This window comes from Bubalus bubalis, chromosome 16, assembly GCF_019923935.1.
Source record: "Bubalus bubalis isolate 160015118507 breed Murrah chromosome 16, NDDB_SH_1, whole genome shotgun sequence".
Taxonomy (NCBI): Eukaryota; Metazoa; Chordata; class Mammalia; order Artiodactyla; family Bovidae; genus Bubalus; species Bubalus bubalis.
The window spans coordinates 22761097-22788592 of record NC_059172.1 but is presented as its reverse complement, the minus strand read 5'-3'; the positions used below and the strand labels follow the sequence as shown (position 1 = coordinate 22788592).

The window sequence follows — 27496 nt, the reverse complement described above, 5'->3', positions numbered from 1 at the left end:
ACCTAAAAACACCTAAGGATACCTTACTTAAAAAAATAGGCAGCCTAAAAAAATTAAAAGGTAACATTTCTGAAGTTCCAAATAGGTTTTCTGAAAGAACTCTAGGTAGATCTAGGAAGACCACATAATAAAGAAAATATTCAGATAAATCTGAAATTATCCTTTACAATATAAATTATAAACAGTTGTTTTTAAAGGTACTCCAGCTTTCCAGATTCTTGTTGATAAACATAGAAACACTATTGGAAATACATAAAACATTTTATACAAATAAAGAATTTTTAAACCAACCTGTAAAACAGCCTAATAAAATAATATTAATGATGACTAAAACACATTAATAATATACTAGACAAGCAGCAAAGCATTAAGAGCAAGGGGTCTGAAGCCAAACTCGGGGGATCCAAACCTTAACTTTGCCTCTTACTAACTCTGTAACTGCAAAATAAGTCAATTTCATTTGTCTTAGTTTTCTTCTCTGAAAAAATGACAATAATAGTATTTCTCCTTACCTATTTTATGAATGAAAGAAATTTATACAGATAGAACACTTTTGTATAAATATGAAATACAGCAAACATTGCTGATATTATTATTATCCTCATGATTTTCACCTAGAACTTAGCCTATGGAAAGCAATGTGTTAAGTGCTTTATAAACACTAACTGGTTTTATCCTCTAAACTTTAGGAAGAGATAATATTATCATCTTCATTTCATAGATGAGGAAAACGAGACCTGAAGAAATTAAGCAACTGTATCCCAAATCTCCTGCATTGAAGGCAGATTCGGCTCAGATGGTAAAGAATCAGCCTGCAACACAAGAGACCCTGATTCAGTTGCTGGGTGGGGAAGATTCCCTGGAGAAGGGAGTGGCTACCTGCTCCAGTATTCTTGCCTGGAGATTTCCATGCACAGAGGAGCTTGGCAGGCTATAGTTCCTGGGGTCGCAGAGTCAGACACAACTGAGTGACTAACACTGGCCTCTACTCACCAGATGCCATTGGGACCTTCCCCGATTGGGACAACCAAAAAACGTTTTCAGACGTTGCTAAATGTTCGCCAGGAGACAAAATTTTCTCTAGCTGAGAACCACTGCAGTAAAGGAGTCGGAGAGAATACTCCTCTGCAGAGGTGCAGGGAGCTGTGAATAAATGACTGGCACACACCATGCTCTTATTCCAACTTTTGATCATGACTTTCCCTCTCCATCTTCTTTCCTCCTCAACTCAGTGCCACCACCTTTAATCTACTTTCTTCAGGCTTCACAGACTCACCTTATTGAGAATGAGTATCCCTCATTTTATTGAACTGTTTTTGCATGTGTGTCCCTGTAAGACTTTGAGCATTTCAATTGTATGAAATGTTTTCTCCTCTGTGTACCGCTAGTATGTGGACTTCCCAGGTGGTGCATTGGTAAAGAATCAGCCTGCCAATGCAGAAGACGCAGGTTTGATTCCTGGATCAGGAAGACCTATCTCCTGGAAAAGGAAACGGCAACCCACTCCAGTATTCTTGCCAGGACAGAGGACCCTGTCGGGTTATGGTCCATGGGGTCACAAAAGAGTTGGACATGACTAAGCAACTAAACAACAACAACCTCTCGTATCCGGTATGTTGTAAACAGTATACTTGCTGGAGGTTTAACAAAATAATAAAAGTTGATCATACATTTTCAATGTAAGCATTTGTTCCCTGCTGCAGAGACAGCACCTGAAATAGTGTTTACTCCTATAGTAAATGCTCTCTAAATATTTGGAGACTATTTGTCAAACATGTCAGATCAGAGTATAACTATTATTTCATTAGGTGGATATTAGGTAATACTTTCAGGTATATTATTACCTTGACATATTTTCTCTGAATATTGGGAAAAGATTACATTTTTATACTCATAATTAATTAGTTTTTTCATTACCATATCCCTCCTTGAACTTACTCAGAAACCAGAATATGTATCATGGAGAACAGCTCAGAGAAAGAAGCAGCAGAACAGTCAAAAGCTTAGTGAATTACTTAGCTTGGTTCAGAACTGTAAAACCCATGAAACTTTAAAAATTATTGATTCTACCTACCCATTTCATTTACTCAATTACTCATTCATTTAACATACATTCATTGAGTTTCTAACACATGTTCCATGCTAGAGAGGCTGCACGGGGGGGTACCTCAGGGTTCTTTGGGAAAACAACACACACTACAGCACGTGCCTAGTCAGAGATGCCCCAGGGTGTCGAGGGAGCCTGGAGCAGCAGCACCTGCCACAGCCTGTGGTCAGCAAGAAAGGCCTTCCAGGGGAAGCATGTGAGGTCGGACTTGAAGCACACTTGGAGTGGACAAGAGAGGGAGAGCATACCCCAAGAAGAGAAAACACTGCAGGTGAAAATCCAGAGTTAGGCAACAATAAGATGGATCATTGGGAGGACATGGAAAACTGAGAGGCCAGAGCTGGAGCAAGGAAGGCAGGCCTAAGCTAATGCAGATCAGAGCTGCTGCACAAGGCAGAGAAACCACACTCCCCAGAACAAGCCATTTTAATCTTCTGGATAGAAGGAACTACTGGAAAAATCTTCTTTACATGAAGGCAAAACCCATTTCCCTACGAAACAAAGCTGTTGGGGTAAGGTCTGAATCATCACGTCTCAAAGTGTGGGGCATGGGCCTCCTGTCTGAGAGCCAACTGGAGGATTAGGGAACCCTCACATTTAGCAACACAAGGGGTATCTTCTTAACATCACCACTCCAGGGACCTATGCCTTCATATGAAGAAAGGTGGTGAGGGCTGACAGCCATTTCATGATCAGTTCAGTTTAGTCATTCAGTTGTGTCCGACTCTTTGTGACCCCATGGACTGCAGCACACCTGGCCTCCCTGTCCATCACCAACTCCCGGAGCCTACCAAATGCATGTCCATTGAGTTGGTGATGTCATCCAACCATCTCATCCTCTGTTGTCCCCTTCTCCTACTGCCTTCAATCTTTCCCAGCATCTTTTCCAATGAGTCAGTTCTTCGAATCAGGTGACCAAAGTATTGGAGTTTCAGCTTCAGCATCAGTCCTTCCAATGAATATTCAGGACTGATTTCATTTAGGGTGGACTGGTTGGATCTCCTTGCAGTCCAAGGGACTCTCAAGAGTCTTCTCCAACATCACAGTTCAAAAGCATCAATTCTTCAGTGCTTGGCTTTCTCTATAGTCCAACTCTCACATCCATACCTGACTACTGGAAAAACCATAGCCTTGACTAGATGGACCTTTGTTGGCAAAGTAATGTCTTTGCTTTTTAATATGCTGTCTAGGTTGGTCATAACTTTTCTTCCAAGGAGTAAGCATCTTTTAATTTCCTGGCTGCAATCACCATCTGCAGTGATTTTGGAGCCCCCCAAAAATAAAGTGTCACTGTTTCCCCATCTATTTCCATGAAGTGATAGGACCAGATGCCATGATCTTAGTTTTCTGAATGTTGAGTTTTAAGCCAACTTTTTCACTCTCCTCTTTCACTTTCATCAAGAGGCCCTTTAGTTCTTCTTCACTTTCTGCCATAAGGGTGGTGTCATATGCATATCTGAGATTATTGATATTTCTTGCAGGAATCTTGATTCTAGCTTGTGCTTCATCCAGTACAGCATTTCTCATGATGTACTCTGCATATAAGTTAGATAAGTAGGGTGGCAATATAAAGCCTTGACATACTCTTTTCCTGATTTGGAACCTGTCTGTTGTTCCATGTCCAGTTCTAACTGTCGCTTCTTGACCTGCATACAGATTTCTCAGGAGGCAGGTCAGGTGGTCTGGTATTCCTATCTCTTTCAGAATTTTCCACAGTTTATTGTGATCCACAGTTTTTCTGGAACTCTCTTGCTTTTTCAATGATCCAGCGGATGTTGGCTATTTGATCTCTGGTTCCTCTGCCTTTTCTAAATCCAGCTTGAACGTCTGGAAGCTCATGGTTTATGTACTGTTGAATTCTGGCTTGGCGAATTTTGAGCATTACTTTGCTAGCGTGTGGGATGAGTGCAATTGTGTGGTAGTTTGAACATTCTTTGGCATTGCCTTTCTTTGGGATTGGAATGAAAACTGATCTTTTCCCGTCCTGTGGCCATTGCTGAGTTTTCCAAATTTGCTGGCATATTGAGTGCAGCACTTTCACAGCATCATCTTTTAGGATTTGATATAGCTCAACTGAGATTCCATCACCTCCACTAGCTTTGTTTGTAGAGATGCTTCCTAAGGCCCACTTGACTTCACATTCCAGGATGTCTGGTTTTAGGTGAGTGATCACACCATCATGGTTATCTTGATCATGATCTTTTTTGTATAGTTCTTCTGTGTATTCTTGCCACCTCTTCTTAATATCTTCTGCTTCTGTTAGGTCCATACCATTTCTGTCCTTTATTGTGCCCATCTTTGCATGAAATTTCCCTTGGTATCTCTAATTTTCTTGAAGAGATCTCTAGTCTTTCCCATTCCATTGTTTCCCTCTGTTTCTTTGCATTGATCACTGAGGAAGGCCTTCTTATCTCCCCTTGCTATTCTTTGGAACTCTGCATTCAAATGGGTGTATCTTTCCTTTTCTCCTTTGCCTTTCACTTCTCTTCTTTTCTCAGCTATTTGTAAGGCCTGCTCACACAACTATTTTGCCTTTTGGTCTTGATCACTGCTTCCTGTCCAATGTCATGAACCTCCATCCATAGTACTTCAGGCACTCTATCAGATCTAATCCCTTGTATCTATTTGTCACTTCCACTGTATAAAGGGATTTGATTTAGGTCATACCTGAATGGTCTAGTAGTTTTCCCTATTTTCTTCAATTTAAGATAGCCAGGGTAAACATTATTACTTCCAAAGGCAAGAAGGAAAACAGAATCTGATCCCATGCCAGTATGGAGTACCCAAGGATGCTCAATACAGACCTGAGTAGGTTTTGGCACTGGTGAGGAAGAGGATTAACTGAGGCTAGCAGTGGGTGGAATGAGGAAGAATCAAGTGGTGAGGGGGCTCTCAGGCATGGGGGGCAGGAAGCTAGCCTGAGTATTAAAACAAGAAAGGTGCTGCCATCTAAACCCACCTTGAACGTCTCAGGAAACATACTAGCTATGCAGAGCCAACAACTGCTTCCTACGCTTCTGTCTTTTGTCTCATCTCACAGCCTTGACATCCCTCCCAGGGCTGAGGCTATCTGGTACCTGTTAGAACTGGAAATCAGCCTGCCCACCCCCACCCAGCTCTGGGTCCTTCAACTCTGCTCAACAGGAAGCAGTGGCCCTAAACCTTCCCAAAGGTCACATCATCTCCTCTTTCTTGCTTCCTCACTTTCAATAATAGTTAATAAGCACCTACTGTATGCAAGGTTACTATGAGAAATACAAAGGCAAGTGTTGAATGAAGAAGAGAGCCTCTCCTCTGCCTTCTCCAACCATCAAAAGAGAAAAAAAAAGACTTAGGGGAGATAATGGGTAAGAAAGGGCATTCCTGACAGGATGTGGGAAGACTGAAAATCTCAGATCTGTAAGTTCCTGGAAGAATCATTTATCCCAGCATTCCACTTCGGACCATTGTCTGGTCTCAAACAACCATTAGCATCACCATTAGCCTTTCTGCCATGGAATTATTTTTGGGCTGGCTTACTCTAGCTCCTTGCCAAACAGGAATATTCACAAATCTACACAAGAATTTAGGATAGGGGATTTTTAATATACTCCTTCTAAATGTCCACTCACTTACGGCCCAAAAGGATGCTCTACTGCTACTGCTGCTGCTAAGTCACTTCAGTCGTGTCCAACTCGGTGTGACCCCAGAGACGGCAGCCCACCAGGCTCCCCCGTCCCTGGGATTCTCCAGGCAAGAACACTGGAGTGGGTTGCCATTTCCTTCTCCAATGCATGAAAGTGAAAAGTGAAAGTGAAGACGCTCAGTCATGTCCAACTCCTAGAGACCCCATGGACTGCAGCCTACCAGGCTCCTCCATCCATGGGATTTGTCAGGCAAGAGTACTGGAGCGGGGTGCCATTGCCTTCTCCTCTTTACCTCCCCTCCCACCATAGAATATGCATGGTTCACCATAGTACCTATTTGGTTTCATTCAACCACTGAGCAACGTTTGTTGAGTATCTATTAAGTGCCAGGCCCTGTGCCCGCCTCAAAAAGATGGTGAACAAGGCAGCCATGTTTTATGCCCTAAGGAAGCCTGGTTTAGAGAGGACAATTGTCATTACAAGTCTGATGACTACAAAAGAGCACACTGAGGATAATGACTAGTGACAGCCTCCCCAGAAAGTAGGACCAAATACAATGCCTGTCCATCCAGGAGTCTCAAAAGCAGGAGACTTGGAAGTCCCCTTTGAAGGTTCTTCAATCTTCCCCTTATTAACAGTACTCTCAGCAAATTCCCTGTCCCCACACATGCAATTGTCAAAGAAGGGGTCCTATTCTCATTATCATCTCATCTCCTCCTAATTTTGGTAGCTACACCTAGTGGGTTCCAAAGCCTCATGACCCTCTGGGTAAGGGCTGGAGTGGGGCCTGCACTCCACTGAAGTTCTAGTGGAGGTTGGGCAAAACCTTGGGAAAAACTTTCCCAAAGGGCTATATATCCCAGCCAAGTCCCTTGACTGTTTATGTTCATATACTTACTCTCTGGCAGCACTGAGAATATTATGCCCCAATAATTTATTTTGAAGAACTCACATTCTATTTTATTTTCACGTTTTGTTTATAACCAAATCATGAAAAAGATAAAGCATGTTCTAGCATTAGAAGGTCTATTTACAACATCACCACATTTTCTCAGCCTACTTCAAAAAAGCCAATGCCTGTCACGAAATTAAATAAATCTGGGTGTTTCCCAAGTTGTAATTTTCCATTTTGTGCCAGGCAAAGAGAATACTGCCTTCTTCTGTCACCAGAATAAAAGCAGCAAACTTGCAATGTCAAATCCATAAGCTTATTAAAAATCTTTTTTAAAAAATTCTCTTGTAGTTGGGCAATAAACTTGAAAATACATTAATGCTCTGGCTGTCTTGAGAGTATAGATAATGACCTTAAATATGAAGAAGCACATCATTTCATGGGTGCAAGACGATGAGTTTATAAAATATAAATGCTCTGACAGTAAGAAAACACACTGCTATATTCAATTATATCATCTGCTCAAAATACAATTGCTTCTATGTTTGGTAAATAGATTAAATCCAGGTCACATTCCTGTGTTCAACTGGGTTTCTAGGCACTCCCTTTTCTCTAAATACTTGAGTTCTTTGTTTCTGCGTGTTCTTAAGTGTCATCATTTATTGCTATAGGCGTGATGGCTATACTTAACTAATAATGACAGTGGTTGTCATTAGATTTTAACTCAGTAACACGAGTCTGACATATCATTTGAAGTATGTCTTCAATTTAAATTTGATTAAAATTACAAACATCCCATCTATTGTGCCAATCAAAATGTTGTCACCCTTTCCCTGAACTTTTCTATGAACTTTCTTGAAATAAGTCGTGGCAGCTTAAAGTTAAGGCTAGCCTTGGGTCATAAACATATTTTAAAACACGACTTTCAGAATAGAGCAGAGCAAGGCCACTTGGGGCTCCTTTCATAAAAGGACTTGATTTTGACTTACACCTCAGAAAAATTCTCAAGGCAAATAGTAGAATATAGTGAGAGTTCAAAGACTCTAACTCAGATTTCTATATCATGCTGTAACACAAGTGCTTGCTTGTGATTTTAACTTGGTTGTAAATATTTTAAGATCCTGGACCTAGCAAGCACCTGTAGTAGTAAAATCAGGTACTTGTGCCCGTCTATATGATAAGCTGGTGGAAATGAGTCGAACAAGAGATGGAGCAAAAGAGGGAAAACAGACAAAGAGCAGATGGAAAACAATGTTTTAGACACCTATTATGTACAGCAGACTTTTACACACATTATTGTATTTACTCCTCATAATTACCCTGTGAGATGTTTATTATTGACCCAGTTTATATACAATAGATGAGGAAACTGGGGGTTAGAGAGGGTAAGCCACTTGCCCAGGTTCACAGAGTAGTTTGCTTCCCTGGCAGTGATGGTAATACAGAGCCAAATGATTGTGCTGTTGCTATTTTCCTACACCCAGGCAACTATTCTGGGGAGGTAAGAGTGGACACGAGGTTCTAATAACTAGCCTTGGGATCTTAACAGCACTTGGAGTCCTAGTTATACTTATGAAATGCTATTCTCAGTGTTCCATTTAGATGAGGGATTTATAGACATTTAATTTCCAAATAACTTTTCTTTCTAGAAAAATAAGACAATATCCAATACTCCTTTAAGGTATTTTTTACCTCGATATACAAGTAAGGACACTGAAGTGCAGATCAGTCTGCCCAAGATCATATAAGAGGGACTAGAATCTTGCAAGATCATCTGATTTCAAGTCTAGTGATCTTCCCACTAAATGATAATACATTTCTTATGTCTCTCCTAACAGATGTCTCAAAGCTTAAAAAACAATTGCTTTGGAAGGCAAAATCCTGAAAGAGTACTATAGGATATATAAATGAATTCTTAGGTAAAGTAGCAAGCAGGGTAGATAGACAACTGCCTAGAAGATTTGATTTCAAGGTTACTGGAAATGCTTGGCTCAGTTTTTAAACTCCCTCCTTTTGTATCCATGACATTATTTGTTTTTATAATACCACCCTTCTTATTTTCTTTATAACACTTCACACCGTCACTAAATAACTTACTTAGTTCTGTATATGTTTATGTCTGTTGCTTCTTCTACCTTATTAGAACCTAAGCTCCATGAGACCTGTCTTGTTCACACCATATCCTGACATATTGTAGGGACTCAATAAACACTTCTTGAGGAAATGATTGAATGAATGAATGGTCTCTCTTTTAACTACTCCTCTGCCTCCTTAAACAGAACCATAATTTTTTTTTTAATTACTTCTCACACACTGTCTCAACTCTCATCAGGCAGGTATTCTCTCTGTCCACTTTTACCCATGTAGCAAACAGGTCCAGGTGATAAAGATAGTATTTATAACTCTTCTGAGTTAATATCCTCATGAGAATTAAAGTTTATCAAATTTCTTTGCAGACAAAAAAGGCTGTACTCAAAACCCTTAATGTCAGGTGTGATTCCATAGTAGAAATTTTAGAATTAAAAAAATGTTAACACATTGTATATATCAAATATTATGTAATATGCCCAGAAAGGTCTACAGTAGCAGCCCATAATCAAACATATTAATTATTTTTCATCAAAACAGTTGATTATTTATACCAAATAAGGTTGTGCTATCAAATGAGTTATGAAAAAATTGTTTGGTCATCTGCAATTCTGTATTTTAGAATGGCATATAAGAGACTGGATTTGTAGCATTAACTCAGGGGTTGTACGGAGAAAGCATAATATACTTAAAGCACATGGTGAGTGTACGGCTTGCAGGAAGTATTCAAATTATTAGGACAGTTACAGGTTCTCAGGCATCTTCATTAAACAAGTATAACTTCTGTGTGAATATATGCAATGTATACAATTCAACAACTCATGATATGTCAATAATTCAGGTGTTTCTCAATGATTTGAGATTTTGACAGTATGAGATGCTACCGTATGCGTGCTCTAAATTTTTCTATTGGCTAAGAATTTTTTTTTGCGGGGTGGGGTGCGCATCTCTTGCAATGATCTTCAGACCCACATCTAATTACCTAGTAAGGGCACTGTACACACTTAATTATAGGTTTAAAATATTTGGAATAGGGAAAAAACATAACATACATGCCTATAGTTTTATCCTCCCTTGCAGAACCAGATAAAAGAATAATGTGCTATCTCAGAAGAAAGTTCTTTTTCTCTACATAATATCATGTTCCTGCTTTTGGTATATGCAGCCAAGTGAGAGAGAAGATGGACTGACAATCTTGCTTAATGTACATACTATTCAAAGTGATAATAGAGAATTGGGGAACACCAACCCTAAGTCCTGCTGCAGCTGCCCAAGTTAAGTAGTGGTCACCCTGTGGGTGAGCATCACAGAGCCCATATTAGCTTTAGCAGGACTAATGCAGCCACTGGTGTAGACTGTAGCACTGTCTTGAGATCCAGCAGCAAGAAAAGCAAGGTATGATGTGGGTAGTAAGTCACTTCTTGAAACTTGTGCTTTTAACACAACCATTTAAAAAGCAACAAACTCAGGAGACATATAATGGAACAGAATATAATGCATGAATCCAGGTTCATTAAACTAATGCATTTTTTGAGAAACAAAATATGACAGAACATTTCATTATTGATGCACATATGAGAAAAAGTGTTATGCTGCTATTTAGAATGTGTCTTGTATGTCGTGGAATTGAAATATTTCCAAATCATCAATAATTAAAATGATGAGAATCCATCATTTCACTGACATTTATTTCTACATGAAAAGATGGCCTATTTTAAATGTGCTCACACATATTCTTGTCAATCACAAGCTGTCACAGCAAATTATCTCATTTTGTAGATCACATGGCAGTTAGCAGAAATCTCTAGGTTTAAATTTAGATCTTAGGTGTAGTATCAAGAATACTCTTCATGGATTTTTTCTGTGACTACATCTTCACAATACAGCATATAAAAGATGTAAAATTCTATTCATAATACTCAGTTTCATTTCTGGTTAACAAAATTCAGGACTGAAATGAATCACTGTAAATGAAAACTCTGAAAGCCAAAGAATAAAATAGTATATATAGAAAAGAATGGAAATATAGAAGTAAAAAAAATTTAAACAACCTCAGAACTCTATACAGGGAAACTTGGACCTAATGACTTAGGTCCAAACTGTTTTCCCCCTCATCTTCTTTAAGACATTTAAGCAACTGTGGGGCATGAATCATTTTATATGCTAGGTTTGCATTGCCTACAGCTCCCAGCAGTTCTAAAGGAGCTGAACTCTTTAAATTCCATGAATCTGATGCAAGAATTTTCATTGTGCTATCATGAAGCAGAACATTCAGGAAACTGAATAAAACCTAAAATGTATGTTCATGAAACTGAAAACTTTAAAAATGTCCTTTGAAACAATTCATTAACTGTATCTTCATACTTTTAGAGGAATCATTAATAAATTTCAGAATCTTCAAATAGCACATTACAAGACCTAATAAGACAGTTGATCTTCATCAATAATCTTCATAAAAATTCTTTCTGCTTTTCCCCCCACACAATCAATCTTTCTGTTTATGCATTCAACTTCAAATGTAAGAATTATTCTAATATTGCATTTCAACAGGGAATGTTTCATGTCAGTCTTGACCCTTGCTTGACCTCTGTATGAAAGCTTTGTGTTTGGAGGTATGTGATGAATAGCTCTCTGGCTTTCTATTAAATCCAGTGCCACTGGTTGTCAACAGTGATGCTCAAAAGGGGTGGTAAAGTATTTAAAAAATCAGAGATGTTCTGCAGGTCTCTTTCTACCTTAGTAAATCTGGAAATAGTTCTAAGGCAATTTTCACTATCTATACTACTTTCCCAAAGAATAAGAATACAATGAAGTATGGAAACACAATTGCCAAAATATACATAGGTTTATTTGGCTTTCCTGTGCCAGAAATAGAGTAAATTTTCATTTGGAGGACCAATGGATTTGGTTTAATTTTTTTTTCTTTAAAATGAGAGATGAAGGAATAATGACAACAAAGAAATCAGATTATAAGTCCCCTTTTTTATTATCTGTCTCTGATCTGGCCTAGGACTGGCACATAGTAGACTTTGAATCGATGTTTGATGAATGAATGAAAAACAGTATATTAAAATAATGACCATTTACTGACTCTAATGCTTGTTTGTTCATTGTACATAAAACATTCATGCTCATCTGCAAAGATGCAACAGTAACACCAAATTCTTTCCCCTTATTTACCTTTAGAAAGTAGAATTTTCCAACTTCTGAGAATGCCTCCTTACTCTAAATTTATCTACCACTTTCAAAGCTATTCATACATGTTTTATTTTTATGGTAAACTCATGACAAGTTGGCATATTATTGATAATCTATAACATTCATGCAAGAAAGCTCATTTTAACCTGATTTGAAAAAGTACACGTGCATATGTAGGTGAGAATATGTAGGTGATGTGTGTGAAATTTCCCCCACCCCTCTCAAGTTATATACACATATATGATAAATTACATATATATAAAATAAATTATTTGTGTTTATGTTCTTGTTCTGAAAGAAACCAATATCAGGCTTTAGGCTTATAGGCTTATCTGTGAGCTTAACTTACATGGGTGGCTTTTTTCCCATTATACTTAAGTCTTTTTAATGGACATGTGATACGCTAGTCTGTGTCCAAGCTCACCTACAATTTCTTTTCTCAAAAGGCAAGGCACATCTGCCACCTGCTCTACTCCGTGTCCCAGCAACAACTGTCGAGCAGCATAAAGATTGATTATCAGTCAAAAACCATTGCACAACACCAGATTTTGGTGGGTTAAGCTTGCTGATCCAGCAAGAGATGGTGTGAAATTTTCAGGAGTGTGTGCCAACATTTTGGTGCTAAAAGAACAGCAGTGCATGTCACAGTGAAACGCAGCCAAAGATGAGCAGACAAAGCAGAGAAGTTTTTTTGTTCTAGACTTGGCTTTAAAAGGATAAAAGAGAAAACAAAAAGTAGGAGGAAATCAGTTTGTACATTTAAAAATCATCCACCAAGCTTTGTCGTGTGTGTCACATTGTCATTTTAGGCATTCATGTCCAGATCTTTTAAGAAGCTTAGCTATAAATAATTTTTATATATCTCTTCTAAAATACCATAATCATAAGAAAGGCAAGTATTTCTTATTAATAAAAATAACCAAGGATCTTAAGGAAGTATTCATTACATATATATCCGAATATAAAAGTCACAGAAACACGTACCCACAAAGATTCATGCTTCTATACAAAGAGATGATTCATGAATACAAAATAAAGGCAGCCATATTTTAAAGTAAAAACAAAATTTGAAAAATATCTGGGTCTACACTACTGCATAGCTTATTTTTACTGAGTATTGTAGCAACAAGTTTCTTTACAAGGACCAAATTACCTTGAACTTTTTATTGAATTCAAGAAATTATTTCTTGATGATCAAGTATTCTTAAAGAGATAGAAATTCTGGTATCATTTTATATAATAACATTAATAGAGGAAGAATTTTCATCACTTCCTCTGTAATGAACTCCAGAATTACTTTTCTTCTATTTATGCAATGACTGCCTAGACTTGCCTTTGGTTCACTGGCTTTATAGCAATTGCAGAAAAGAAATACTTCTAATAAGGTAGAAAAAGCAGAGGGGAATACAGCAGTTAGATACACTGAATTTGTATGGCAAAGTTCTTATGTCATTTAAATGTGATTAGCATACATAGCACTTGATAACAGGCCCTGGGTATGACATACCTGGATAGTGGCATTTTTATTTCTCTCTTAAAACATATTCTTTCTCACTAAAGAAAGAATTTTTTTTTTTTAGAAAATCTCCACATTTCTAAAATGTTAGAAACAATGGACTTTCTTTTTCTACAAAGAGACCTTGGCTACAAAAGTATGTCTATACATATCACATTATAAATATATAATTTATATTATTATAAAACATGTATATGTTACATATATACATAAAGTATATAAAACACGCTATGGCATTTATCTTATAAAAATTTTGTTAGGAAAATCACACGTATATAAGAATTATGTTCATTACTGGTCACATTTTCAAAATTATGTTTATACCATCTGAAAAAAGATCAAGAGTATAAATGAATAAATGATACTTGAAACTTTGAGCTATTTTCTGAGAGAATAAGTCTAACGAATTATGTCTGTTGAGTGTCACAGAAACTAAACAGTAAATTCAATAATCTCTGATTTAATTTATTATATTTTCACCATTTAACCTCCTGCAGGCTCCCTAATGTCTATTCAGATCTATATTAAATTAAGCACCAATGCTAATGAAGGGCAATAAACGTGGCTGTCAGTGGATTTTTCTTTCATTAAGCACATTATCCTCTTACTGAGCTGTAAATGCGTAAACATTAGTTTTGTTAAACCATGCAAAAAAGACAGGATGAAAATCATTTTTTAATTGCGCCCCTTAAGCAATTTACTGTGTGTAGAAATACAAGTTTTTTTTTCATTTTTACCTTTAATTTTTTTGAATGGATCTAAAAAGGGCTCTCCCGTTGAAACATAAACGTCTGCTTCACGGGGTATGTCTTCAGGTTCGAGGGCTTCAGTGCCGTCTGCCAAGAACACTCGTCGTGCAGCCATGTTCAGATTCAGCTTTTCTGTGCACTCCTCCAGCAACTAATAGAAAACAAAAGGTAAGGGAAAGCGACTGAGGACAAGGAAAGTAACACATTTCCACTAAGCAAAAAGGTGCAGTGATCAAAACAGAAACTCACTGAGCCACTTGCCAAGTAACTCAGAAACTCCACCAATATGGTTATTTTGTAGCAGTTGAAAATATACAAATAGGTTAATCGCAACACTGAGAATAGTTGATTCTCAAATTCTAGTCCTTGAATGTTCCATCTTTCTAATAAGGCTATAAGATATAGTCATTGTACTTGTTTAATTAGATATACTACTTCTATATTAATAAAAAATGAATGGAATCCCTGTGAAATCTATGTATATACATATAAGCTACCTAGAGATTCAGATAGCTACAAAGAAAATTTTAAACAATAAATACCATCTTTCTCACTTTCTATATATAAAAAGAATAAGGGAAGAGATAAAGCACTGAAAACTTTTAGATACTAGTTACCAAGGTAACGGTTGGTACAGTAACTTTGGCAAAGACGGTTCTAGATCCATTTTTATAAGCTGTTACTCTAATCAGTCTGGGTTGAAGTTTGTGTCTTTGAGACAATCTGTGACAGTTCTGGTCCCACTTAAATTTTGAAGAGAACTCTGCAACTCTAAAGAAAAAAAACACACAAGAATTGGTGCATGTTAATTAGTAAAAAATTTTTATGTAAATATTATCCTGGATATTTTCAACACATATAAGCACTAATGACTGTTCCTAAGTATTCCTCAAAAAAAATTTTTTTTAATAGAATAAGATTGTCTATATATACTTAAATATATTTAAAAATTTAATACATTATAAATTTGCCAAAACTGTTCATGTAAAACATGTATCTCAGAATAAATCATTTTATTTATAAAACATCACAACATTCACTTTAAAAAATTATATATCCCATATTCTAATAGAAAGCAGAAAATAGCAATATGGTCTTAACATCATGAAATAGAAAACAGCTATGAATTTCCCTTAACTTTTCATGTTTATTAAAGTTATTTGATTTCTTTTTAAAAGATTTGAAATTCAAATACATTATACTAAAGTTTTTATTCTGAAGTCACTTTCATTGCTTTCATTTCAAATTGCTTGGGGGCAGTAAGGGAAGGTTTCTAAGTTTGCTTTCAGTCAAAACTAGTTTCAATCCTTATTTTTTTCTCAGCAAAAGTACATGGTAAATGACTAACATGTTCTACTTTTACCTGAGTTCTCTAACTTTTCCTGTTAATTCTTAATGCCACATTTGCATAGTAAACATTTTAAAGTAAAAACGTGAGGCAAATTAAAAGCACAGTATATCCACCTATTTGAATATATGAAAATAATGTGAATATGAATATCTTAGTTTGATTTTTATTTTTATCAACATTTTCTTCTATCCATAAACTCTTAGGTTAACAGATTATAAGAATCTTGATGTGAAAATGCATACACAAAATGCTGTTATAACAAGTTCATTTCAATTTGATTTTATTTCAAATACTGTTTAAACATCAAAAGTATGCATTTCTATTTTTAAGCAAATATCTGGTAAGCCAAGATATTCATGGTCTTAGCCTGATTCAGCTTCAATTATTCCTTTCAGAGTTAATATTATCCAGGCTCACGTATATCTCATTTTTTTCCACAAATATAATTAGCAACATTCTACTCAGGTGCTTTCAAAGAAAAAAGGAAACAAAAGCAGAAACAAAACCCCTAGAGATGTGTTACATTTTAATGTTTGAAATAGTCAACTGAATCATTATAAATTCTGCTCAAAGGAAAAGGTTTCAACAGTCAGGTAAAAAGAACAGAGAACCACTTTGATTACCTCAGTTGACCCACTGGAGCACTGACAGGTCTGTTTCTCTTGGATGCTGATATAAAACAAGAATTGTTTTTACTGTTTGATTTGTAGCTATCTGGGTCTGATATTTCATCATGGCTATGATCTGATGCTGTTTGATGTGTGGAGCAATCTTGAAGTCCTGACCCTTCTGATACTGCCGCTGAATGCAAAAGTCTGTTGGGGCCAAACTGAGGCTGCAAATAATCTTCAGTAGTTTTAATAACTGCTTTTGCCTGGGATGACATAAACTCCCTGAAAGAAACAATGCGAGAAAGAATACAGTGAATTGATGTGTAATCACTTGTTAACAACTAACACATAATAACTAGTTGTATGCTACGTGCCAGACAAAACACTACACGCTTAGCCAGTATTTTGCTTAACCTTTACTATATCCCTGGGAACTCAGTGACATTTTTATCTTCACTTTACAGATTAAAAAAGTTGTCTCAGAGAGGCTAATTAACTTCGCCATGATCACATAATCTGTAGTTGTAGCTCACATAATCTAGGAAAGAACTTGAACTTGAGATGTCCTAAAATAAAATACACATTCATAAACATTAAACTTATTTAAACTAAAGAAGAAAAAGTATGTAATGCTTGAATCAGTGTTGAGTAACATTTTAAAACTTTTACATTCATTCATTAAACACTAGTACTCTGCTAAATATTAAGAAATTATAAAAATTAAAGAGATGTGGCTCCTACTCTCAAGAGAACTTGCAAACTATCCCCTAATAAAGAGAGAATATATGTTAAATAAACTGCTTAGGACTCTAGGTGTATATTAACTTTAAGTGCAGAAAGAATTCCTTGAAGGCAAACTTTTGTGGGTTGGTGGCTCATACTCTCAAAAGAACTTGCAAACTATCCCCTAATAAAGAGAGAATATATGTTAAATAAACTACTTAGAACTCTGGGTGTATATTAACTTTAAGTGCAGAAAGAATTCCTTGAAGGCAAACTTTTGTGGGTTGGAGTAAAGTTGCAGTAAAGCACCATCTGGGAAGCCCCTCTTATTGCCTAACCTATTTCTATCCTCCTCCTCCTCATTCCTCATGACTTCTGCTAATATCCTCTACATGTCTCATTTCTATACCACACGACTTTCTGCAGACTCTGTATGATACATTCAATTCCCTCAAAAGTTTAATTTCATCACTACCCCTGTTGGGTAGAACTCTCAAGCTGGGCAACTTCATAAGCTACTGGAAAACCTGTGGATGAGAAAGGACTCATCAGTGGCCCTAGAACAAGGACAGCAGGATAATAAGGTACACAGGAGATTAGAGTAAGATGGGTATCAGGTGCCTCCCAAAAGAGGAAAACATAACTGGCAGGGACTTACATGGCCTGTACTGAGTGAGAGGAGCAAGGACACTATCAAGTTGATTGATTGAAAAAGTACTCACTAAAATGTATCACACAATTTAAATTACTAGAGTAATGAGAGGCTAGAGTCCATGGGACCGCAAAGAGTTGGATACGACTGAGTGGCCAAGCACATATTATCCTCCAGACAATGCAAGAACCCTAGAACGTATCACATCCATTTACTGCTGCTTCCTCAAGCTGGTCATCAATAATTTTTAATTCCATTTTTCATGGATAGGTGCATCTATCTTTCACGGCTCCTGGTTTATGTAGGGAACTTAACTTCAAAATTCTGCCTGCATGAGTTTGAGGCTTTGCATCCTGTGCTGTGATTCTCATGAATTATTACATAATTTTTTATTATAATTTCTATGAAGATCTACATCTTGTTATTTCTCTTAAGATACAAGTTTTGATAAGATCTATACTTGTTAGCTATCTTTTATAAAATTTGATAAATTGTATCACAGTTTTCTTGGACTTTCTTTTTTCCCAACTAGAAAATTCCCACTAGGAATTCCATGTGGATTTTTAAACTAGTTGTTTTATGAAATGAAAAAATAACCTTTAACCAAAAAAAAAGAAAAAATAACATTTATCAAAAAAAAAAAAAAACCTCATTTTTGTCTTAATTTACTGTAGAGGCTTCCTACCACATTCTAGAACATAGGCTCATTTTATAACCAGATCTTCTTTTTGAACTTTCTATGTCAGGATTATTATCTTGTCCTAAGTCTATGATATGTCTCTACTGTGAATCTTTCATTATATCTGTAGGTAATTCATATATACACATATTTCAAGAAGCTTTTTCTTCAATAAGACTTCTATGCCACCTCCCTGAATAAAAATGTTCTTTCTTCCTATACATGTGCCCTGGTAGGTTTGATAGCTGGGATCACTAAATCTCATTTATCCTTTCCTACCATCTAAAATGCTAGACTTCAATTTCTGTCAAGTATTCCAATTCATCATTGTATTATTTACTCTTTCATCAATGGTAAAAATAATTTTTACCTCTGATACAGAGCATTTTTTCCAGCCTGAATTCTTTTTTTTTTTTTTTTTAATTTTATTTTATTTTTAAACTTTACATAACTGTATTAGATTTGCCAAATATCAAAATTATGGAATGGGGAGGGAGGAGGGAGGAGGGTTCAGGATGGGGAACACATGTATACCAGCCTGAATTCTAAAATCTACTATATTAGATTGACACAAGAATATCAATCATACTACTTAAGAATACACCTTCTTAAGAACTACCTCTGTATCTATCTTTATACCTATCTGTCTATATTAGTTTTCTACTCCTATGCAACAAATGGCTTAAAACAACACCTATTTATCATAGCACAGCTTCATTCCATGCGTCAGAAGTCTGGGCAAAGCTTAGCAGGAACCTGTGCTCAGGATCTCATAGGCTGAAATGAAGGTGTCAGCTGGGGCTGCAGTCTTATCTGATGCTCAGGATCTTCTTCCAAACTCATTCAGGTTTTGCCAGAATTCAGTTCCTTACAGTTAAAAAAACTCATAGTTATTATCATCTTCTTTGAAGCCAGAGGAATTCATCTTTCTTTTCTGTCTCTGATCTCTAAACTCTCATTTAAGAGTAGATCTGATTAAGTTAGGCCCACCCAGGATAAACTCCCATTTGATTAACTCAAAGACAACTGATTATATACCCTAACTACATCTGAAAAAATCTTTGCCATATAATGTAACATATTCATAGGAGTGACATTCTGTCATAGTCACAATCCTACCCACACCCAAGAGGAGGGAATTACACCAGGCATATTTACCAGTGGGTGGGAATCTTGGGGACCCATATTAAATTTCTGTGTAACACACTAGCTATACAATTATGCAGTTTTGATTACTCAATTTTTATACCAAATTTAGATCCGGATATTTTCTTTTCCAGAAGATTAAAATGCAACTATTTAAGATTAAATTTTGTCATCATTAAAAACTGAGGTTATTTAAAAGAATGTACCACTGATTCTGATGGCAAATCCAAAGAGGAACTTAAGAAAGTGCTTTGAGAAGTGGCATTGTCATTAGAATAAATTACTACTTCCTAAAGTAGTAAATGGGGGGAGGTATTCATCTGGATGAGAATATCCTGGTATTTTATTTTATGTACATGTGTGCTCAGTCACGACTGACTCTGCGATCCATGGACTGTAGCCTGCCAGGCTCCTCTGTCCATGGGATTTTCCAGGCAAAAATACTGGAGTGGGTTGGCATACCCTCCTCCAGGGGATCTTCCTGACCCAGGATGGATCCCTCCTCTCTTGCGTCTCCTGCATTAGCAGGCAGATTCTTTACCACTGAGCCACCAGGGAATCCCAATATCCTGGTATGTTTCCATTAACAACATCGACTACACCATTTCTGAGTTAGTTTAACGTCAGTTATTGGAAAAAGATTATTTCTTTTAGCAATTTGAATAATTGTTTAGAAATTTAGTCATAAAAAACAAATGTGGTTTTATAGGTCTGCATGTGTGCTTAGTCACTTGGTCATGTTCCTCTCTTTGTGATCCATGGACTGTAGCCTGCCACGCTCCTCAGTCCATGATATTTTCCAGGCAAGAATACTGGAGTGGGTTGTCATTTCGTCCTCCAGATGATCCTGCTGACCCAGGGATCGAACCCAAGTGTCCCACAGCTCCTTCATTGGCAGGCAGATTCTTAACCAATGAGCTACCTGGGAAGCCTTTGTAAGTCTATATGTATGCAAACTATGTAAATATTTAAGAATGCTATGTTTGCTTATAGTAAGATTAGTAAAAACATGTCAAAATTTAACAGTATGGATAAAAACTATTGGTTAAAAACTTTAGGTTATTGAATCTTTTAAACAATTTCTACATATGATATAATAGATATGATAAATCACAGAACTACAAAGCTGGTAGGCACATTAATAGATTAACTAAGCTTTCATTCTTTTCTGAAACAGTATAATACTATACATAAAGGTTTTCTATTACAGTCAAAAAGATCATTAGGGACAGATCTTAAACACTGTGGAATTGACAACCCTCTTAATGTCTCAGTGAAATCTGCTCAGTTGTGTCCAACTCTTTGTGACCCCATGGACTATACAGTCCACAGAATACTCAAGTGGGTAGCCCTTCCCTTCTCCAGGGGATCTTCCTAACCAGGGATTGAACCCAGGTCTCCCACATTGCAGGCTGATTCTTTACCAGCTGAACCACAAATATTTAATTATGCTTTACTCTCTGCGGTTTCCATTAAATCTAATTTACAACTTTTGTTTCACAAAGCAACAACTAAGTAAAGATGTGAGGTCTAAAAGTACAACAAAATATGCCCAGGGAGGAGTCTAGAAAAAGCAGATAAATAGACCAGATAATACTTAATGGCAGGATTCTAGTTTTGGCAAGAGCAATCTTCCTTCTCATTTCCTCTATTTTAATAGCATCAGTAACTCTTAGCGGTTTTTTAATAGCAACTTGAAGAAAACTTCTACTAACGTCATGCTTGCTGCTGTTGTTGTTTAGTTGCTAAGTCGTGTCTGACTCTTTTGCGACCTGCCTGGCTCCTCTGTCCATGGGATTTCCCAGACAAGAATACTAGAGTAGGTTTCCATTTCTTCTCCAGGGGATCTTCCTAACCCAGGGATCTAACCCGTGTCTCCTGCTTGGCAGGCAGATTTCTTACCATCTGAGCCACTGGGGAAGCCCACTGATCCCCTGTAATATCCTTACAATATCCCTCAGCTATGACTGCAGCACATTGTCTTCCATAGTTCTTACATGTATGCCTTTTTGCCAGTGCTATTCACTCAGCTGATCTATACTCAGTATTGTATATCCTTCAATTAGTATTTTTAAAAATATTTATTTATCTGGCTGCACTGGGTCTTGGTTGCAGCACATGGGATCTTTGATGTTCATTGAAACATGCGGTATCTTTAGTGGTAGCATGTGAACTCTTAGTTGCAGTACATGCGATCTAGTTCTCTGACCAGGAATCAAACTCAGGCCCCCTGAATTGGGAACGTGGAGTCTTAGCCACTGGACCACGAGGGAGGTCCCTCAATCAGTAAGTATTTAATAAATATTAATTGAACTCAGTGTTTACATTTTCTAAAACCCCTTCATAATAACAATAATTGTCTAGTGGGAAAGAGAAATGTCATACACATAGTCATGCATATAAATTTACAATAACTGTGACTAGTATTGTGAAGGAAAACTCTTGGTTATTAAGATGAAGAAGTTCAGGGGTTAGGATACAGAGAAAAATCTCAACAAATCTGTACAGGCTGATAGGACATATGTGAGGGATTAACCCCAATAGATCCTAGTCATTCCTTATTTCAAATCATTCTGCCAGGTCCTGTGCAAGAATTGATATACTTTTTGCATACTGATATCTTTACTTTGTGATTTATTATGTGATTTCAGATGATTTCATATCCCATTCTGCAAGGGTAAGAACCTTGTTTTGTCTCTTTACTGCCACTGGAACTCAACTAATGATTGATATGCAAGAATTATTCTTTGATAATTATGACATCATGAAAAAATGTAACACAAAAATTCCATTGATAAGAAACATATACATTTAAAAAGTAAAATATAATTAAGCCAAAAGTCAAAACTATGTCATGTAACACTGATTATCCAAGGGTCCTTTCTCCATTTTTCCTTCGATGAAAAGCCTCAGTTATGTTGAATAGTCACCCTCTTTATATGTCCATGGAAGGCATCCCTTGATAGCTGCAGAGAGTAAATATTCAATGGTCTGACACCAGTGATGCTAATTCCATTTCCCTTGCATGATGGGTTACTTAAGCAGCCTGTGATCCAATTTTGGCCAATAAGAAATGAGTAGAAGCGTTCTGGAGAAAGGTTTTTGCACTAATAAAAAAGATACAAATAATCAAATACCTATCCTCTTTAGTCAGAAATTGTCTAGTGAGCATCTAGTGAGCATATGATGAGCCTTCCCAGTAAGAGAATTCAAACCCAAGGATCTAGCCAATATTATGAGGATGGTGCAGGGAAAGATATAAAGGGTCAAGGTCTTTGATACTCCTGCTGAAGCAGTGAACAAACCCTAGAATTGGCCCTGTTTCTGAAGTTCCTGTTACATGAGATAGTGACTGTCTAGTTTTAAAGTCACTTTCAGCTGAATTTCCCATTACTCTGCTAATAGTAGCCTAACATATACAATGAACTTTCTAATCACATTTGCTTCACTTTTAGCTTTATTCAAAATCTTTACTGATTTTGAATATTTTATGATGGGCTAAATATGGTATTCTCTTTAAAATGTGACTTTTATTTTATCAAGAACACTTCACCAGAAATTTCAGCATAAGCATAAAATGACATGGAGGTTTTCCCCTGATTTTGAAACACAAAGCATTCTTGTTGAGTTTAGATTTCTATGGCAGAAATCTGCATGTGGCTAATAATTCTATTCATAAGCAGGAAGTGTGGCTACTTTGACAGATCATGGCTCAATAACAAGCATGCAGGTCTAAGTTATCACACAGTTTGGATGTGAATTCAACAGCAGGATAATGACAGTTGCCAAGGATTTGTGCTTGCTGTCGCTTCATACCAGTGTTGCCTGTCAAAATGTCTCTTTTTCTTATACAGAAGCCATAGAATTTTTATGGATAGCAATTACTTGCAATGTACAATGAAGTACATCAAATCTAACAACCACTCTTTAGCCCCTCATTATTTAGTAGTCTCTTTGTTAAATGTAGTCAACCATTTTCATCTAAATTATTTATTTATACTGTATATTTGACAAGCATATATTTCTTGCTTTATATTCCTATGGCATTTAAACCTTCCTGAAGAGTTATGGGTTTTTTTTTCCTTAATATTGTCATTTGTAAAACTTGTCTTTATCCTATTATCATTTTAACCGTAATTAAACTCTCTAATTAGAATAAATACAAATAAGAAAATGTAAACATAAAGGAAAATGACCTTAAGTACATTTAATAAGAAATCACCAACTTAAAATACTGGATGCAACAGATAAAAGAAATAACCCCACATATGTTTGCTGCATGGAAACTTGTACAAAATGTGGAGAACACAAAGCACAAAGATTTCATTACTTGTCATTCTACCTTTCCCCCAGTTGAAGAAACAAATAACCTCTAAAGACATAAACACCTTTCTACAGTTACTAGGTAAAATGTAATTTAAACATCATGGAAAGTGAATAACAGAAGTGGCAATAATAAATGTGAACAATTTCCGCCAAATTTTATTTTGAATACCAGAAGAAAATATAATTCTAGTTTGACCTAGAAATATTGGTAAAGATACCTTGATTGCAGTGCAATTTTCAATTATTTTATAGCACAGTAAGCCCAATTTTCATTTGTAGCTCAATTACTGAATAATAACTAATGTATTATGTTCAAATTACACGTATATCCTAAAGGAGATATTCAATGTTTGTTAAATTGAACTTTCTTGCTTTTGTAGAAGGAAACGTAAAAAAGAAAAACAATTTATACAATTTGTAAAGGACTCATCTGAGTACAGGATCAGGGCATAAATTATCCCACTCAAAGGAAAAAATGAATATTAGTTCTGCTTGTGCAAACTAGCAAAGGAATAAAAATAAAGCACATCTTAAATCTAAAATTGGGGGAGATTATAGAAATATAAGGATTTTCCAGAGGAAATGCAAATTTTTAAAAAGAAATGATATAGTCTTTTAACATTTTTAAAGTATAGCTCAGTCAGTAAAGAATCTGCCTGCAATGCAGGAGACCTAGGTTTGATTCCTAGGTTGGGAAGATCCCCTGGAGAAGGAAATGGCAACCCACTCCAGTTTCTTGCCAGGAGAATCCCATGGACAGAGGAGCCTGGTAGGCTGCAGTCTACGGGGTCTCAAGAGTCAGACATGACTTAGAGACTAAACCACCAACACCACCAATATATTAATGTTTGGATCTGCAGAGTGTTTTTTTAAGACTTTCAGGAAAAATATGACAAAAGTTTTGAATTAGGAAAAGTGTAATTTGTTGGGCAATGGAGGTTGAAAACAGTGGAGGTGTTGCCTTGCTGGTGCCTTGCTGTCCCTAGAAAAGGTAACATAACCAAATACTTATATTTCAAAAAGAGTCTAAGACTCATTCCAATTCAAAATAGCCAAGATAACTAAAATGACATAAAAAAGTGAGTGACTAGATTAAGCACTGTTGGTCTCCTCGAAAGCAAGATTTGTCTGTGAATCAGCAACCAGATAATCTATAATAAGAAGTTGTTGGCAATTCACTTTTAAAACTGATTTAAGTCCTAATATAATATACTAACAATAATTTGTCCTCTGGGGAACTAAAAGACTTGATATTACACTTAGTTGCAAGCAGGATTAAAAAAAAACAACAACACTACAACATTCTATTATAAAAATCATGAAATTACATTCTTAGATGACCATCAGCTAAAAATTATTAAAATATATGTGGGATAGAAAGAGATATTAACTATCTAGACCATTCTGTTAGTTTTGTGATATACAATTTTGGGACTTCCCTGGCAGTCCAGTTTTTAAGACTTCACTTTCCAATGCAGGAGATGCAGGTTAAATCCTTGGTTGGGGAGTTAAGATCCCACAAGCCTCACAGCCAAAACAGCAAGACATAAAACAGAAGCAATACCATAAACTAATTCAATGAAGACTTTAAAAATGATCTACATAAAAAAATTTTTTTTAAAATGCAATTTTAATTTGGAAATTGTCCACTTTTAGCATTCAGAGACACCTTCCACAAATAGAGCAGAACTGCCCCTAGATACCTATTACCAATAAATAATTGATTCTGCTTCATGCTTCAAAGGTTGATACCCTGTACCAGGTCACCTGGGAATGCATCAGACTACAGCTGGGTAGGAAAGGTTCCCTATCATTTGCTTTCCTTGAAGTAACCACAAGAATGAAGCTAGACTTCTCCAGTCATCTGACCTTTTGGTGGCAAGTCATAAAATGGGAGGATCAGTCCTTCTTGGGCACGATATATTGAACTCACACTATTGATGATTAGTTTTCTTTTCGGGGGGAAGGGAAGGCTCCTGGCACAGCAGTTTTTGCTTTGCTACAAACAAATATAACAGAATGACAGAGGCAAACCATTGTAAGAACACAAGAAAGAGAGAAAAGAAGGATAAGGTAAATGCAATAAAAAGTAAATTAATACCACAGATAATAACATGAGAATAATGTGATTCATCACTGCATGGTTACAAAGACTGGATTTAATGTGGGCAGGTTTTGTAAAAACGTACAATGTTTTTAGTGAAGAAAAGCACAGTCTCTGTTATATAAGTAAAGGAACAACAAATTGACTATACTTTAATAATTATTTCTCATAAAGGATCAAAAAGATGGTGGAATAAAGGTGGCAAGGGAAAAAAGGATGAGACAAGAGAAGTTTTAACCTCTATCGGGGGGAAACGTCTTTACTCGGAGAAAATTGCCTCTCTCTGATAATCATATTACTGCCAATGGATCTTAGATTACCATTAGCCTTTATGAACTTGACCCTTCAGGTTGAAACTCATCATTTTCTTTTTCATAAAAGTAAAGGGCCTCTGGGCATTGTCTTTGACTTTCTATTCAATTGTCAAGAAGAGGGTTACTTCTAGGTATATCATATTCAAAGTTGATGGTAACAGACAATGGTGATAGAAAAGAAGTTACTGCTATTGCTGCTGCTAAGTCGCTTCAGTCGTGTCCGACTCTGTGCGACCCCATAGATGGCAGCCCACCAGGCTCCCCCGTCCCTGGGATTCTCCAGGCAAGAACACTGGAGTGGGTTGCCATTTCCTTCTCCAATGCACGAAAGTGAAAAGTGAAAATGAAGTCATTCAGTCGTGTCCAACTCTTAGTGACCCCATGGACTGCAGCCTACCAGGCTCCTCCGTCCATGGGATTTGCCAGGCAAGAGTACTGGAGTGGGGCGCCATCATCTTCTCTGAAAAGAAGTCAGGATCCAGACAAAGAAATAGAAGTACAATGAAACAAACTATAAGAAAAAGGTGGTAGGAAAAGTGTAATACAAAAAGCAAATAAAACAAAAGTTAGAGACTCAGACAAAGAATGGAAAGAAACCGAACAAATAAAATTACAAGCTCTATAAAAGATATCACAAAAGACAGAATAAAAAGTAAACCTATTACTATTTTGGAAAGGGAACTTGGTAAAAATAAATTCTAAAGGCAATTTTAAAATGTGCAAACACACATTAGCATTGGCAATTGTATAAAGGACTACTTAAAAATCCTATTTAGAAATTTTCTTCCATTGTTTTACTGGGAGGAACTATCATGAGAAACCTACGTCTCTACAACATAACCACTGGGTAATGATTTCCTAGAATTATCTAGCCATGCAGCTAGCACACTGTGTCAGTGCTCTCAGACATTGCTAACATGCACTCACAGCTTAGAGGAACAGGGCAACACGAAGGTTAGCTGAAAATCTATATTTCACTTTCACCTAAAAACTTAGTGACAGATTAAAAAAAAAAGACTATCAAACTCCTCAAAGATATAAACAGGAGATATCGTATGTAAGGAGATTAACACAATCCGTAATTTAAGAATACTTTCTTCAATATTTTTATAATCAACATTTCCTTTTAAACATAAAAACTATGGTATTACATTTAGCCAGACAACAGTTTATCAAAACCTAACATATACTTTTTTGTTCTTTTACTTCCTTTTTTATTTTTTTAATATTTATTTGGCTGTACCAGGTCTTATTTATGGTGGGACCTTTTATTTTCCCCTAAGTTGCAGCAAGTGGGATCTAGTTCCCCGACCAGGGATCGAACTCAAGCTCCCTGCACTGGGAGCATGGAGTCTTAGCCACTGGACTACCAGGAAAGTCTCTGTTCTTTTACTTTCTAATTGAGAAAAAAAAA

At 36.4% G+C, this 27496-nt stretch overlaps 1 protein-coding gene across 1 annotated transcript in view; it reads right to left on the bottom strand.

The window, feature by feature from the left end:
• Window positions 1-27496, bottom strand: part of DCDC1 (doublecortin domain containing 1) — a 469967-nt gene that overhangs the window by 421651 nt on the left and 20820 nt on the right. The window contains exons 3-5 of the mRNA XM_006060826.3: window positions 16151-16420; window positions 14794-14947; window positions 14165-14327 (exon numbers count right to left, since the gene is read on the bottom strand). Of these exons, the coding sequence (XP_006060888.3) occupies window positions 14165-14327; window positions 14794-14947; window positions 16151-16420 (587 nt within the window). The remainder of the gene's footprint in view (window positions 1-14164; window positions 14328-14793; window positions 14948-16150; window positions 16421-27496) is intronic.